Source organism: Phlebotomus papatasi, chromosome 1, assembly GCF_024763615.1.
Source record: "Phlebotomus papatasi isolate M1 chromosome 1, Ppap_2.1, whole genome shotgun sequence".
Lineage (NCBI taxonomy): Eukaryota > Metazoa > Arthropoda > Insecta > Diptera > Psychodidae > Phlebotomus > Phlebotomus papatasi.
The window spans coordinates 19273547-19290869 of record NC_077222.1 but is presented as its reverse complement, the minus strand read 5'-3'; the positions used below and the strand labels follow the sequence as shown (position 1 = coordinate 19290869).

At 34.3% G+C, this 17323-nt stretch overlaps 1 protein-coding gene across 2 annotated transcripts in view; it reads right to left on the bottom strand.

Moving 5' to 3' along the window:
* LOC129798121 (protein phosphatase 1B) overlaps positions 1-17323 on the bottom strand; it is a 46952-nt gene that overhangs the window by 8932 nt on the left and 20697 nt on the right. For both annotated transcript variants that reach the window (XM_055841108.1, XM_055841106.1), the window contains 2 exons: positions 6814-7895; positions 1601-1718 (listed from right to left, as the gene is read on the bottom strand). In XM_055841108.1, the coding sequence (XP_055697083.1) occupies positions 1601-1718; positions 6814-7623 (928 nt within the window). In that variant the 5' untranslated portion in view covers positions 7624-7895. The remainder of the gene's footprint in view (positions 1-1600; positions 1719-6813; positions 7896-17323) is intronic.

The window sequence follows — 17323 nt, the reverse complement described above, 5'->3', positions numbered from 1 at the left end:
AAATGAAAATAAAATTACAGCAATATACCAAATGTTGATATGAGACATTTTATCAACAAACTACATTTTCTTCCTGTTCACCGTGTGAACTTACGGAAAATGAGAATGGAGCCAAAAAACAAAGTTCAGGCTTTACTAATTATCTACTAAAGGTGATTCAAGGTGAATGCATGTTTAGTGACGCATTCACAGCTTACTATACTGCTTAGTTGATGGATGATCTCATAATATAATTATTGTGAATTAAAGGAATTCAGCATAGAAAAAGCATGATGCAATTGCTACTTTCTTTGCTTTATTAGTTGAGTTTTTTTTATCTTAAAAAAAATTCACCGATGAGTGAATACTTCTGAGTTGTTGTAAATATTATTTTGGCCAAAGAAAAAAACTGTTTTTGGATAATTTAAATGGGTTATTTGTTGATTATATTTGGATACACTAAAAAAATTGTGTATTTTGTGGCACAAAATGTTGCTTTTTGGGTTTCACTTCAAAGGACAAAAAGGATAATATACACCTTCTTAGTACAATATTGCCTTACATAATATTTTCAAAAATACTACGTAAACAATTTTTTTTATCTTGCTCATATCTATTCATAAGAATCATATTAGGTAGATTATTTATAATAATATTAATGATTGTTTTATTATGAAATTACTGCTCTTTTTTTAATCAAACGATATCATTTTCTTCCTCTTTTTTTCTTTACAAATATTTTTACTTTCCCTTATTATTTCATTATTATCTCTTTTTTTTTGACATGAATTATTATTTTTTGAAATTCATTTTCAAGTTCATGTCATTTGGTTTTTCTCTTGTATATGGCTCTTTTTTCTGTCATAAGCTCTTAAGGCCTTTCTTATGTCTTTCTCATGTGTCATGTATTAAACCCTGATGCTTTTGTAATATACAATTTTCATCCACATCATTTAATAACGCAATTAATCACAGTAAAATATTCCCTTTGATCAGAATCGCTCATTTTATCCAATTCTTTTTTTTATCAATAATTTTTCTAATTTTAAATATATTTTTTTATCACTCTTTACGTAAAAGGGAGTATATTAATATCTTTCTAATTAAAAAAAAAATCTCTTTTTTTATTCACTAATCATAAGAATTAATTTATTGCACGTCATAAAGGGAATTTTGTCTTTTCGCAATAACCATGGAAAAATACTTTAAGGATTAAGGAAAAAGGATTAAAAAAAATTGTAAAATAAATAAATCACAATATGACTAGAATTTGGTCGTAAATCATGCAACACATAAAGTTCGCATCTTAAAAAAGACACTTTTAAAAAATAAAACAAAAATTCAAATACACCTAAAATGTAGAGAAAAATAAATAAAAAATACGTCTTTATCTTTTTCTTCTCTCACTCAATAACTCTGCCTATTTTCATCAAGCAGTATTATTTAAAATGTATACGAAAATAGGTGGGAGGGATAATTGTTATTAAAATTAAATGGCAGGTGCGTGAGAGAAGACACAGTCAATAAATTGGTCAAGTAGGACGAATTATTATTATTTTTTTTAAATAAAAAAACGGGAAGGAAAATTAAATTTATCGACAAAATAATCGTTTATAGCAACCTTTTATAGCTTTCTCTAGATGGGCCTCAAGTTCAGTTTCTGCTTGAATTGCTTCTTGTGATGGGCTCGGTCCACCCGGGAATACTATTATAATTATGCTCATATTGTCACGGCTTCCCTGAAAATCACAAGAGAAAAGACATTAAAATAAAAATAATTCAATAGTCGTGATAACTGAAAGAAAATTTATTAACTGTTAAGATGATAATGTGAATTGAGAAAAGACCCTACACGAAGCGTTGAATTTTAATAACAAATACATAAGATTTTGGTAGAAAAGGGGTGGCGAAGCGTCCCAGGTTTTGCGAAGTGCTCGAACTCGTGATTTAAATCGGTTCTCAACCGATTTAAACCATTTGTGAATCACTTGAAAGATCCCACAAAATAATTTTGAGTTATAAAATTGATTTTCGGACAAAAAAATACTTATCGGTTCATAACCGGTTCACATGCGATTTGAACGGATTTATAAATAATTAAAAAAAAATAATAAAAAATAAATCACTCAAAATATTGCCCAAAATTAAATATAATTGAATTCCGAATAAATATTAGTTATCACTTGTGAACCGGTTCAATTTTGTCGGAAATTCCAAGACCTTTCCAACAAGCCCAAACATATAGTAGGCTCTCTCTCAATTGGGCATTTGGGGCAAAATGTTATCCAAATTATTAAGAGATTCCCAGCAACGATACAGTTCCTTGTTCGACATGCCGCGACGGTGGCGACCTCCCAAATGTTCAGAGTGTTGGCCACCAAGGAGAACTTCAACCGCGTTCGCTTTTTCCCAGGCCGTAAGGATTTACATTAAAGCGAGCCCTGTTCCGAACACGTTCGTTGAACAGTGTTCAAACAGGGAATTTTCGTTGCTGGGTTTTTTCGTCAAACTCATTGCACATAAAAAAATATTTTGTAAAAATGTTGGTAAATGGGGAAGTTACGAAATGCTCGTAAATCGTATAACCCACAAACAAGTTCGCAAAAGTTTGTACTTTTTTACAAACATTGTTCGTAACATGATCACTTCACGAGCATTTTTTGTACTTTTACAAACATTTGTTCGTAAATTTTCGTAAACACACAAAAAATGTTCGTAAAATATTCGTGAAATAAACAAAAATGTACGAACAAATGACAAAATTTGTGTCTTAAATAAGGCATTTAGAGGTATCGGAGCAAGATGTCTTCTATGGCAAAAATGTAGTCCTAAGTGGAGTCTATTGTGTGGTGTAGTTTATATGATTTTTCAAAAGTTGCTTTTTTAGGTCATTTTTCAGAAATTTTAGTTTGATTTTGTTTTTCCGCCCCCAAGGATTTTTTGAAAAAATATCACATAATTTTTAAGTTGAAGCACAACTAATTAGCTTTCCAACGGATGTCCATTTATTAAGTTCTGTACACTACAACCGGAGAAATAATTGATAATATGAGACAAAACAGCAAAAACAAAAAAAAAATAATTAAAGAAAATTGTGACGTGTAGGAGAAAAACCAAGAGCAGATTCTTGATCGGGGGACTCGAATCTACCAAACGTACCATGTGAGATCCATGTGGAAAAAATCGTGTTGCGTAGTGTTATGAGCCTATTACTTTGACTGTTTTTACAACAAAGTAAAAACTGACACGATATTAAGATAGAATTATTGAGAGAAAAAGTAAAAATTCGGTTTTCGGAACTCGAAACCAATCTACAAATGTTTCTGCTCTTGAGAAAACTATGGTTGTACGCGATCGGCCTACATGTCCTTCCTAATGAAAATGAAGATTCAGAGAACATCAATCTTGGTTCTTCTTTGACTACCTGATGTGTGTCTCAAATAACTATTTCCTATCGTTTTACCCAGGGGGATGACATTATTGCTGAAAAATGCGACCAGTTTTAGTGTAAATTTTTTCCTGTTTTCGTACACATTTCACGAGATATCTTCAAAACTACGTAGGTTGCCAATTTGGGGTTTTAGGTTGCCTATTCTATATTAAATTGGCTTTTATTTTGTATTTGTATTATTTGTTAATTCATTCTACAATGACAGAAAACAGCTAATAAACTCGAAAGTTTTTTCGGCACGCTAGAAACATATGGAAAAGATAGGAAACGTCATGCCTCAGATTTTAGCCATCAATAGTTTAAATTTTGAGAACTCAAATTGAAGCTAATCGAACCTATTAGCCATTGCGCCTTTGTTCGATTTAACAGATATTTTGTTCATTCTCGTTTATTGGAAGAAACAGAGAATCTGTGAAGGAACTTTATAATTGTTTTGTCTTAGGGGTCGGAATAAACGCAAAGACGTCGATGGACGCATTGCAATTTTTAAGAGATTAAAGTTTTTTAGAACAAGTGATTTCAATACTTATAAATGTTACAGTAGATTTATGGTGCTATTCCAATGAAAAATGTACATGTTTTTAGTACTTTACTGTTCTTAAGTACTTCTGTATTACCGCCCTTTCATTGTATTGGTTCTTGTCTCAACTGTTTTCCCCAGTCATAGTCGTGTACCAAACCCACCAAATATTCGTGACAAGAAGCAATACAAAGAAAAGTCGATAATGCAGAAACACTTGAGAACAGTAAAATGCTAAGAAAAAAACATGTTCTATTTTCATTCACTGTGAGGGAAATCCGAAAAAGTTAAAATAACATTCCGGAAATGTTAATTTCGGAATGTTAAATTAATCGGTGTAAATATTATGCTTTTTAGGCAAGGGGTAACTCATTCCTATTTTTTCTGACAAGAGTTTCTAGTTTCTCGGGTTTCGCGATGCAAAAATTGGGTTTCTCAGGTTTCGCGATGCAATTCTTGGGTTTCGCGATGCAATTTTTGGGTTTCTCGGGTTTCGCGATGCAGAAATTGGGTTTCTCGGGTTTCGCGATGCAGACATTGGGTTTCTCGGGTTTTGCGATGCAGAGATTGGGTTTCTCGGGTTTCGCGATGCAGAAATTGGGTTTCAATTTCAATTTATTCAATATACCAACACAAAATAGGGTTCAACCCTCTTACAAGTGTGTGGCTACAAGAAAAAGAGAAAAAAAACGAGAAAGACAAAAGCAGAACGCATCAAGCAAGCCTGGACTTGAAATAACCCTCAATGTTTCTCACAGAAGCGCGAGCATCACGAGGAAGTGAATTGTAAAGCGATACTCCTCTGACAAAGAGTGTGTGATAAAACGTCTCTTGCATCGCTCTAGGGACCAGGTATCCTCGAACCCTGATCGAACCCCCCCTCGTCAAGAGGGAAGCCAGGTACGCCGGACTCCCAGTCGTTATTAGGCGATGCAGAAAGATAAGGGCACGCATCTGCAAGAAGGATGGTAAGTCACAACCAACAAAAACGTCCCTGTGCGGAGATATGTGGTCACGTGAGCCCAGAGCACAGATGTATCTCACACAGTTATTAAAGATCACCGTTAAGCGGCGAATGGTTTCACCATCCGCAGAAAAAAAGGGTTCAGCTCCATAAGAGATTATGGGCAAAAGTAGCGCTCGTGAGAGAAGCAGGCGAGTGTCATAGGGTGTAATGTCCCGGTAGCGTCGAAGGGTATAAAGAGAATAATTAATTTTACGACAAATGGAAGTAGCATGATCTGACCATGATAGGGTTCTGTTGAAAATAATTCCAAGGTTTTTAACCTGATCTGTAAATGGAATGATTTCGCCGCGGAGAAAAAGAGGGCTTAAAGGAAAGTTAGCAGATCTTTTAGAGATAACAAGGGCCTGTGATTTTTTAGGATTTAAGAGAAGTCCATTACTAGACGACCAGTGCTCAATTTTAGATAAATTCTCATTCATCAGATCGAAAGCTGACGAAGGATTTGAAGGGTCACCTTCCACATATATTTGCAAATCATCCGCATACAAGTGATACGAACAACCTTGCAATACAGATGGAAGGTCATTGATGAATAGTGAAAACATAAGTGGACCAAGTATTGAACCCTGGCCTATCCCTTTAGATAATGAGGCAGGTGAAGATACCTGATCTGAATGTTTGACAAATTGAGAACGTTGGCTAAAATATGAACGAATAAGTGAGATGGAGGATGGAGAGAAATTAAAGAATTCATGAAGTTTAAAACAAATCAGATCATGGGGCAAGCTATCGAAGGCCTTGGTAAAGTCTAGCAGTACTAGAACTACAAACCGGTTGCGATCAATAGCCCCCGCCACATCATGACTTACCTTAAGAAGGGCGGTTATAGTGCTGTGACCACCACGGAAACCCGATTGGAAGTCACAAAGCAACTTATTATCCGACAGATAGGAGGAAATTTGCTCATGCATAATGAATTCGAAAGCTTTGGAGAGTGTGGGTAGTAAACTAATGGGCCTGAAATCAGAAGCAGAAGTAGGGTTTGAAATTTTCGGTATTGGAATAACTAGGGCAATTTTCCAGGAATCAGGAAAAGTAGAGGTGGTAATGATGTGATTAAAAACATCAGTGAGCACTGGTAAAAGTACCGGAAGAATAATTTTAATGAAATCAAGAGAAACGCCATCACACCCCATGGCATTGGACCTGACGCGGGAGATAGCATAGGCTACGTCCGCTTGGGGAACGCAACTGAAGCTAAAACCCTCCCAGGGAACGGGTGGAAGAGAGGGGCAGTCTATTGTACTGGTTAAAGAGCAAGAGGCAAAAAGCGATTAATTTCGTCAGCAGACAACGGTTTCTCGGGTTTCGCGATGCAGAGATTGGGTTTCTCGGGTTTCGCGATGCAGAAATTGGGTTTCTCGGGTTTCGCGATGCAATTTTTGGGTTTCTCGGGTTTCGCGATGCAGAAATTGGGTTTCTCGGTTTTCGCGATGCAATTCTTGGGTTTTTCGGGTTTCGCGAAGCGTTTCTCGGACAATTGACGAGGGTTTCTCAATATGAGTTACCCCTTGTTTTTAGGTGTATTAGGGGTTAAAGTTACCCTTTTTCATGTTAATTTTACCCTTAAAAAGGTGTAAAATTAACATTAAAAAATGTTGATATATTTTTACACCTAAAAAGTGTTAAATTTATGAGGAAAAAAAGTTAATCGTACCCCCGTTTTTTTCTCAGTATTGGAATAGTACCATTACAACTTTCTTTAACTAAAAAGATGTAAAATCCATAATTATTTGTTAAAATACCACCCTCAAGGAAAAAATGGGAGTTTGTTGTCTTTAAAAATATGCACTATTTTTTTCTGAGCTATGAAAAAGAATAAACAAATAAACTTACCTTATGTAAGCAGGTGTCAATGACTTGATTAGCCACTTCTTCCAAATTGTTGGTGATCTTGAGTCGGGAGTAGATAAAACTGCAAACATCCTCGTTGTTCATAACATCCCAAACTCCATCGCAGGCGAGAACGAGAAAATTGTCAGCTTGATCGCGATTGTGATGAAAAATTTCTGGTTCAGGTGATACCAATTGTTCACACTGTCCCAGATCCTTAACATTTTTGTACTCATAATCCCCGAGGGCCCTTGATACCGCCAAACTCCCATTTACACGTTGAATCACAACCGATCCACCCGCATTCTGGATGCGCTCCTTCTCACCCGGCAGCACCGGTTTGTGGTCTTGTGTCGTGAAAATGGGCACACCATTGCGACAGAGAACAGCCCGTGAATCCCCACAATTTGCAATGTAAATATCATCTGGTGAGATGAAGGTACAGACGGCTGTTGTGCCAGATTTATCAGCACCAGATGCCAATTCTGGAAGATCCCTCATCATCTCATCCAATTTGAGAAAGCCCGTGTGGATACCTTTGACAATGTCATCCTGCTTAAATTCTTCTGTTTGCACAATACATTCAAGCAGATGTTTTGCACAGTGTTCAGACACCTTAACCCCCGCATGCCCATCGAACACCGCAAAGAAACTCCAATCATCTAGTTGACCCCCTAAGCCCGTCTTGGCATAGTGAGCATCCTCCATTTCACAGCGCCATCCCTGCATGGAGCCCACGCCAAAGCGCAGCCCATTGCCCTCACCATGCTCATTGTACTTATCTGTCTTTGGTTTATCTAGAAACGAGCCCATTCTTGTTGCATTGCTAATTCACTTTCGCAGAAAGATTTTTTTCTTTTAAATTTTTCTTTTATTTATTTATTTTTTCTTAAGAGAATAATCCAAGTTGATCAAATGTGCCCTTTTATCTACCAAATGTCTTTTTTTTTACTTTTATTTTTACTTCGAAATTTTTACTACTCTATCTTTCGGTCATTTGGTTCTAAATTTAAATTTTTCTCGTCCTTATAAATCGAATTTAAGTATTTCCCAAAGGTTCTTTTCATTAATCCAAGAGATGTCACCTGCAAAAAATGCAAAAAAGACCATTTTTAAAAAGTCTTTTTCCAATTAGTAACTAACTAAATTGCAAGAAAATTATGAATAGGAAACGAAAAACATTAAAATAACAATAAAATGTCTTCTGACTGATCATTTTTCATATTTATTTCTCCAGTGTTGATCGATTATATATGTATAAATCCCTATAATAATGAAAAAAAAGTTTAAACCTGTAACACTGAGAGAAATCCGAAAAAGTTAAAATAACATTCCGGAAATGTTAATTTTACCTTGCAGTATTGATCCAAAAACGGTGTAAATATTACCCTTTTTAGGTCTATTAGGGGTTAAAGTTACCCTTTTTCATGTTAATTTTACCCTTAATAAGGTGTAAAATTAACATTAAAAAATGTTGATATATTTTTACACCTAAAAAGTGTTAAAGTGATGAGGAAAATAAGTTAATCGCACCCTATTTTTTCTCAGTGAATAAGCTTTCAAGAACATTTGAAGTGTATCTGAAGATAATAACATAGCACTAATTTCGGAAATGAGTACATACAAATTAGGCTTTAATCTGTAATTTTTCTACATTTAAGAGAAAATCTGTAGAATTGAAACAAAGCTATAGCCGAGTTGAATTAACTCGAAAAATATCAAAATACTTAGGGGAAAGTACTCTCCGTTCGAATGTTCATGCCTTCGAATAATGTGTAATTTTTTTTTTATTTTTCCTAAGAGACTTTCACATTTCTATTAAATATTAGTTAATTTATTATCAGTTATTGATAAATATGTAATAATTATGTGTAAGTCTCTTAGGAAACTAAAATTCACATTATTCGAAGGCATGAATGTTCGAAGGGAGAGTACTTTTCCCTATTACTCTTTTTCGATGTAAAATTTCATCTTGACTGAAGTATACGCTAAAATGCTTTTTTTCTATTTAAGAATATACTTCAGTCAAGATAATTTCCCTTTGGCAAAATTCATAAAAAACATCAAACAGACATATGCCTAACTTATTATAAAAATATGTGCAGTGCTTTATATGCATCATATACACGGTAAAAACTTTTGGACACTGACCAAAATATTGGAACAAGTTTTCCTTGTAACGAATTTTTTTGGAATCAATTTGTACCTAGAGAAGATATTTGTTCCAAAAAGTTTTCTTTACAGTTTTGTTACGAAATATAGTTACAATTTTATTAGACTTATTTATGGAACCGTTTTGATGCGGTGAAATGTCTGCAAATTTGAGTTGATTTCGTTTTATACAAATTTGTTCCTGAAATTTGGAATAGAATTTGTTGCACTCGGTTGTTTTGATCCCACTGTCAGGAACAAATCGGTACATTTTTTTATAACAATATTATTCCTACATCTGTAACATATTTGTTCCAAAAATTTTCGATGTCCGTGGACGAGGCAATTTTTGGAACAAAATTGTTACTCATATGGGGAATGTTTTTGTTCCCATTGCCGGGAACAAATTCGTGTAAAAGACTTCGTCTTACAGTTAAGGCATATACCTCTATCGAGATGGATTTCGGTGGCTAAACTTCATAAGGAACATCAAATAAAAATTAACTTAAGAGTGTTTTATACAGATGCGTGCAAGACGAAATCATATGCGAGTGCTGGCAGCAGGAGGGGAAGGGAATCTCGAATTAAAAAAGTGGAACCATGTAGCACGAAATTTGCCACAGATTTGGCGTCCTCCTCGCTTCGTTGGTGACGGATGACTGAAGTGTGAGAAGAGGGATACGATTTTATACTAGAAGAGCTATTTTTTGGAACAAATTTGTTACTAATATTGGGTATCTTTTTGTTTCTCCTAGAAGGTACAAATTTATTCCAAAAATTTTCGGTGTCCGTGGACGAGCTACATTTTAAAACAAATTCGTTACTAGTATTGATTATCTTTTTGAGTCTCATAAAATGAACAAGATTGTGCCAAAAATTATGGTGTCCGTGGACGAGCTAATTTTCGGAACAAATATGTACCGAAATTTTTTACTGTGTAAGTTTACGAAATGGAATTCTTATTATAAAAGAGTATTAATGAATTAAGATATTAGAAGGGTAAAGAGAAAATGAAAAGGTTAGAGCAGAAAGCCAGAGGAGAGTCGCAGTTCCGCATCAAAAAGCGCAAACTAAATCCTAAAATAAAAGAAATCGTAGGAGTCATTTTCGAGAAAAAACATGGTTTTGGAGGATGGAGGGGGACGGGGAAAATTAATATCATAAAAATGTTCCTTGGGTTGACTTATGGAGGGGTCCTCTGAAGATCCGAAGTTCGTATCTCTTACCGTTTCGCTTCTTGATGGGTAACAAGTTTATGGTCAGAAAAAAGAATATTTAAAAATGATTGGTCATTTATGGATACTTAACCGATTGATTACCGATTGTGACCGATGCAATCGGGATGGAAATTTCAAGACCTTTCCAAAAAATCCAAATTTATCCAAATCGGTTGAAAAATAGACCCTCAAAGTAGAAAAAATTTTTCCCTTCAAAAATTCAAAATGACGATTTTTTTAGGTTTTGGACATGTTTGGACGAAATGTTCGCCTGGACCACCTCGAACACATAAGATGAAAGGAACAACTATTGACACTTTAAGAACTAGTGTCAGGATCTATTAACACCTTACTCTGTACCATTTGGAATACGAAATTCGAACACTTATCCTTATCGAAAAACAGGTTAATGAAAAAACTCCAATTACTTAAATTTTATTTTTTATTTTTAAAGTGTCAATAGGGGTTCCTTGTCGAAGAGGTGTTCATTCGACCCTATCTAAAAAAAGAAATTGTAGGAGCCATTTTCGAGAAAAACAAAAAAAAACATGGTTTTGGAGGGGTTGGGAAAAAACATATTAAGATGTCGTTCTTTTATTGGGGCTCATCGAAGACTGGAAGTTGATATCTCTTGCCGTTTAAGCTCTAGGACCATGACATATTGAAAAAAAGTAGATTATATGACTGCTCTCTCTTTGAGTTCGAGCAGTAATATTTCTAAAAAAAAGTTTCTTATTCAGAAATGGTCCAACTCTAAAAAAAATTATCGAAACTGGCGATAATCACAAATTTTGAGAAGTGAAGTTGTTAATAAAAATTATTCGTTATCGAAATTGTCTAATCGCCAGATTGTGAGAATAATACCAACTGAATCTACAAAAATAAATCGTTATACGTATATCTAACTCCTCCACCAAATGTACAATTTTTGCAAAATTTTCTTTAGCAAAAATTACTAGCCTAATTTGATGCTGCAATACTGCAATGATTTCAACATAGGTAATAGTTAGATAAATATCATTTCAACGTACATGCTCAATGTAATTGAAGGAAATTGAAGAAAATTCACTTTTATATACATGAAGTGCTAGAGGGGGAAAATAAAGAGTACTCAGAAAGTAATTTGGAAGAAAGAAAAATGTATTAGACACGGAAAGTATCTAACAGAGGAATAACAATATGAGCCTATCAATACCCAGTGATAAATAGTAGCTAAAAATAAAAATTCTCTTTGTACAATTTTCACGCGGTCAAACTAACACCGTCCAATTGCTTGCCAGTTGAGTACGGCTTAAACCCTCTCCTTTCATTCTGCCACACCGCCCAAAAAGTTATTTGAGGAGAGCAATTACTATCATAAGACGATATTTTAATAGTCCTATATTAGAACTAATAAAGGATATCGCCTAGAATTTCTTTATTCTTTATGATATTTTTGTATATCCAAAGACCCTAATACTGCATCTTTTTTTCTTAAATTCCATATTCTGCAAAAAATTAAGGTGAAATTTGGAAAGCGAGGATATACTTATAAGAAACGTTTAACATCACATAATGTTTGTACAGTAGAGCCTCAATATAGGCTATAATTGGATCCAGATTGAACACTTGGGTCGCACTATAGTCCATGTCATTTTTTAAAATTATTAACGACTTTTAGTATTGAAATTGCTCGGCGGCTTCCACTTTCTTTGCGATTGTGGTACTGGTCCTCGCTCTCTTCATTATGGATCACAATTATCACAACTACTCAATAAAGTTTGCCAAAAATATTAAAATAATTATAAAAACATTGCATGTCGCGTACTAAAAAAATAACCTAACTTAAAATTACTGTTTTGAAATCAACGGTCAATAAATTGTGGACTATAGAGCGATGGCCTATAGCGGGGTTCTACTGTATATACTGCCGCCTTTCATACAATGAGTTTTGGTATGTCCGACTTTTAGAATATTACCCTTAAGTGTAGCTGATTAATCTCCGCCCAAAATTATTTTTAGTTTTACTTCCCTGTCTTTAGGTGCAATATTAGAATTTTTAATTCGCAGTAGGGGAAAGTACTCTCCCTTCGAACTTTCATGCCCTCGAATAATGTGAATTTTCTTTTAGTTTTCCTAAAAGACTTACACGTTTCAATTAAATATTAGTTGGTTTATCATCAATTGTTGATAATTCCGTGACAATTTAGTGTAAATCTCTTACGAAAAACAAAAGAAATTCACATTATTCGAAGGCATGAACGTTCAAAGGGAGAGCACTTTCCCCTACTCAGTAGTGTTGGGCATTCTTATTATGAACGACGTAAATTGTGACCGTTTTTAAAACATGAGAAGTGGCTAGATAGAAAATAGACCACGCCTCTGATATATTTGTAAGACTGAAAAACCAATTTCTGAACATATTTTATAACTTGTTACAAGATTGCATTCATACTTTCGAAAAGACAAAGCCACTCTAGAGCCAATCCACACCTATTCGAAAATCGACCGAAAGCCTAAAGTGTAAGTTCACATATTCGCCGCTTTAGCCCTAGCTGTTCTTTAATTTCGAATTTTCGGTATTCTTGCCCCTGCAAATCGTCAACACTGGCAACAACAGAGCGTAAACGTTTGCTGCAAAGCGATTTTTATGCAATTATTAAACGGAATTTTATGATGGTAGAATTTTTCAATTTAAATTTCAATAAAATAAATGTCCTTTTCATGAACATTTTAAACGGAAGTAAATAGTTGATTCTATACTACTTTATAAAACACAAAAACAAAGAATTAATAGAGTATTAAGAAAAGAACTTGAAGATTTTAGAAAAGATTATGTTTTTAATTATATTCATTTTTTAATAAAATGTCACTAATCCACTTAAAATTTATCGAGATTTGACTCAGATATTTCACAAAAGTGACACGTTATCCAACTAAAAGGTACTGTAACTCCGGGGGACTTTGACACCCCGCTGCTCGTAAGCTATTCTTTATTTCTAGAGCTTAAGGATGGACTTTACCAATCAGACACGGTAGATTGGATCGGTAAAGACCATCCTTAAGTTCTAGAAATAAAGAAATGTTTACGAACAGCGGAGTGTCAAATACCCCCGCGCTTACGGTAAATGGCATTCTTTTATACAAAATATAGTCAATGTTCAAAAATTCAAACGCAGTTTCGAATTTTCTAACTAAAATTTTCGAATAGCATGATAGTCGCAATTATTTTTAATGTAGGGGAGACTGGAGCAAAAAGTCACAAATTGAAAATTTGAAAATTCAATATCTTCCAAGATAAAAGAGATAGTGGCTTAAATTTTTTTTCATAGATGGCCTCCATAGACCTTCTTCAAAGTCGTAAGTTTCTTAGAATTCGAACAAGGATTTCAGAAAATAAAAAATATTGAAATTTTTAGCCCTATTTTTAAAATATTTTCCTTACATATAAGATACCATTTTTTCTTATTTTTCAAAATTGATGCACTGGTAAATATTACCTAAATGATTTGGACACTTCGAATACGAATTCACTATCTATTTTAGAATTTTACAAAGATTCTTTTCTCCAGAAAACCTTTATTAAAAATGACCACTTGGGGTAAAAAATAACAAAAGGTACGGAGCAAAAAGTAACAAAGACCGAAGCAATTTCTGATGTCTCACGGCGAGAAGAAACGTCATTTCCGCGTCTCGCCGCTTTTTGTTTGCATTGGTCAAACGATTAACAGTCTATTGCGTGTTTTTTTGTAAAATAGCTTGAAAAGCACTTTTCTCGTTTAGATAGAGAAAACTTTGTTTTAAAAAGGTGTAGACGAATAAATTTTCTATAAAAATATGTCACCTAGATATTTTTTTAAATGTAGAAAAGTCCGTAATAAAGCAAATCAAAATATGATAACATCCCATACCTGGTACTATTTGCCCCAGCATTTTTGAGAATGGTCACAAAATTACCTTTTAGAAAACATCTCGATAAATGTATTTCCTTACACAATAGACGCCGACGACTTTCACAAAGTTGTAGAGCAGTAAATTTCTTATAAGACTGCAATAATTAGAAATTTCTGGGGCGCTAGGGTAGCTTGTAAAAAAATAAAATATCCGTTTCGTGACTTTTTGCCCCAGTCTCCCCTATGCTAAGTATTGGAAGGAGGTGTGGTCTATCTTTAATGCAAGCTGAACCCTATTAACCTGACGTATCTTTTCAAACTATTTATGTTTTTTGTGTGCACTTGTGTATGTTTTATTTTTAATATCTTACAAAATTTCAGGTGTTGGTAAAAAAAAATGATTAGCCATAACTAAAAGGGGCGTGACTAAAAATGCCTTTCGAACAAACTTTACTAAGCAAGTCTGGTTCTGCATTATTCTGATATTAATTGCAACTCTTAGGGCCATGACAGAACTGAGGATTAGCCGACAGACGGCTTAGCGAAATTATATTCGCAATAATGGTTAAACTATTTTTCCATCATTTTCCACTAAGCCGTCTCTCCACTTAAGTCGTAAGTCTGTCTAGGGCATTACTTAAATCACCCTAACTCCCTACTAACCCTACTAACTAACTAACTAACCCTAAATCACGGGCTTAAGACTTACAGGTCCAGATAGACTCAGACCTATCCTCAACAATAGTTAGCCTATAAAATTAGACAGTAAAGGATTGGCTTAAAGAAATTTATGAAAAGGACCCCTTATCGATTACTCTAAGCCCTCAATGTGTGACATTTTGGGATTAATCCTTACTGCCAAATTTTACAGACTTAAATATTCTCAAGAATAAGCGTGAACCTATTTATTGGGCTATAAGTCCAGCTATATGTTCTAACTTCTTTTAACTCTCTAATAACTAACATTCTTAAGAAAAAACTATAGGGAAAAGACTCATTAGATTTTGAAAACCCACTAAAATAGTTTTTATTCAACTTTTCGAGATCTTCGGAAACTAGATTAAATCTCCAGTCTGAAAGCTGTGTACGTTATCTTTCAGTATGGCCTGAGATTCGAGCAATGTGCAAAAACTCTAGCCTTCGATTTATCCCTATAAATATCCCCTGCAATCAACCTCTTTCTCTCCACGTCAATTTACTCATGAATGCTAGTGATATAGCATATCATCTTTGATACTTTTTGTGCTGGTTGGGGGCTCGATAAGAATTTTTTTTTTTCGGGGAATAGAAATAAAAGAGAGAAAGAGAGACTAGTGAATCTCAAGTGTTTATGTTTTGCACCGTATTGAATATCGCGGTTGATGAAATCACCGTATGGGGCGAAAGAAGTGAAAAGTGGCCACGAAAAGCAGCACTTTTTTTTTGCTTATAAGCTGCTAAATTAAATTATGAGGTAATATCCAATAGAAGGAAATAGCAACTGAGAGTAGTAGGGGAAAGTACTCTAGGTTGGACCAGAAAAATGAAGTTCTATCTTTGCGATTTTTTTGTAAGTAAACCGCAAAGTGAATTTCTGTTTTTTCTATACCGAAAAATTCTCTGCTTTATTAAGCTTCCATAACTATCACATTTAGCACTTAAAAGTTGTTAGTTTTTCTTTCCAAGAAAAATGAAGATATGTTGTCAATTTGGTCCAAGGCATGATGCAATTTTTGCCTTCGAAAGTGACGGTACATACCTCTGAATATAGAATTTTCTAAGCAAATATTGCTGCCGAAACACTAAACGAATTTCTAATCATTATCTTGAGGTCTAATGCACTGACAGACACCAACACTGCAGTAAAAAACGCTAAAAAATATTTCTTTTTCTCAACTTTTCTCAAACACTACTTTTTCGGGGAACAAAATTAATCGGAAAAGCCATTTTATTCATATGACCACCCTAAAATACTGTGTCATGATCAAGGGGGTGGGGGGTTCAAATCGCTTTGACATTAATCAATTGAGGTTATGTTGTTCCCGGAAAAACAAAAACAAATTCTTGTAAATTGTGTCTTGTGCTTACGTGATATTTCATCACTCAGTTCTCTTGCAAATCTGCAAAATCGCAATGGTAAGCAGTGAAATAAGTAACCCAAAATAGCCACAGACTGATTTTAAGATTTTTAAGCCTCTTTTCTGTCCATCTTTTCCAGACTTAGAAGGAAAACACATCGCATCAGCGACATACCGGCTTGGAAAGTATAACAACAAAAGCTGCAAAGTTTGCTAATTTCCTCAATGAAAAAGAATAGTTCTACTTTGAATTAATTCAATCTTGTGCGGGGACGTCAAATGTATTTGTTTTTCACCCTATGACTGAACTGTCCGGGAGCGCTAAGACTATACGTAAGAGCATCATTCCCCAATTCATGAGAGGTACAAATAAATCTTCGCTTGAAATCTCATACAGTTCTGAACGTTCCGGGCTTCTAAGCGATTAAATCTGGTGGACATTTGTGATGATCATAATCAGTGTACTGGACAGTGATGACTATAAGAATTCAATTCGCATGGGTAAAGAGATACACTATGATTCCCCGTCACGTCACCTCTAATTCGGAGAATTCAGAGTGCACATTGATTAAAATATTCTCGTAGCTTCAATCAAGCAGCAACCCCTAAGCACATTGAAATTTTGCGATGCTCCACAAAAAGTTTTAAACAGCATGGGATAAAGATGATCGATTATATCATATCAAATATTAAATTTAAAATTTAAAAAATATTCCTCAAACCTGACTAAATATGTACCTATATATTATAATTTTTTTTATTTTAAGATTTCTTTTAAATTGTGATCATCAGGACTGTCCAAGAAAAATATCATATATATGTAAACAGAAGCTTTTAAACAGATATTAAAAAATTATTTAATTTCATATAATACTTTTTATGTGATTTTTCATTTTTTCTTTAAAGTGGATGATGTAAAATGACAATCATGAACAATATAAATTGAAAAACAAATAGATTTTAGGTAAACTGGTGCTTCCTTGGTCGCTCTATCTCTATCAATACTTGGTTCTTTTATAATTTATTCTCTGTGCTTCTTCCCCTCTTTCAGGCGCTTTTCCTCTGCTAATTTTTCCTTTCTTTTGAATTCCGGTGATCCCGTTGTAATTGTTGACATCATACCTAGATTTCGTTGTCTGAACGATGCTGAATTTATGGGTTTGGAATCAGTTTGATAACTTCCAGTTCATCGAAGCGGTGTCGTGACACTGATGAT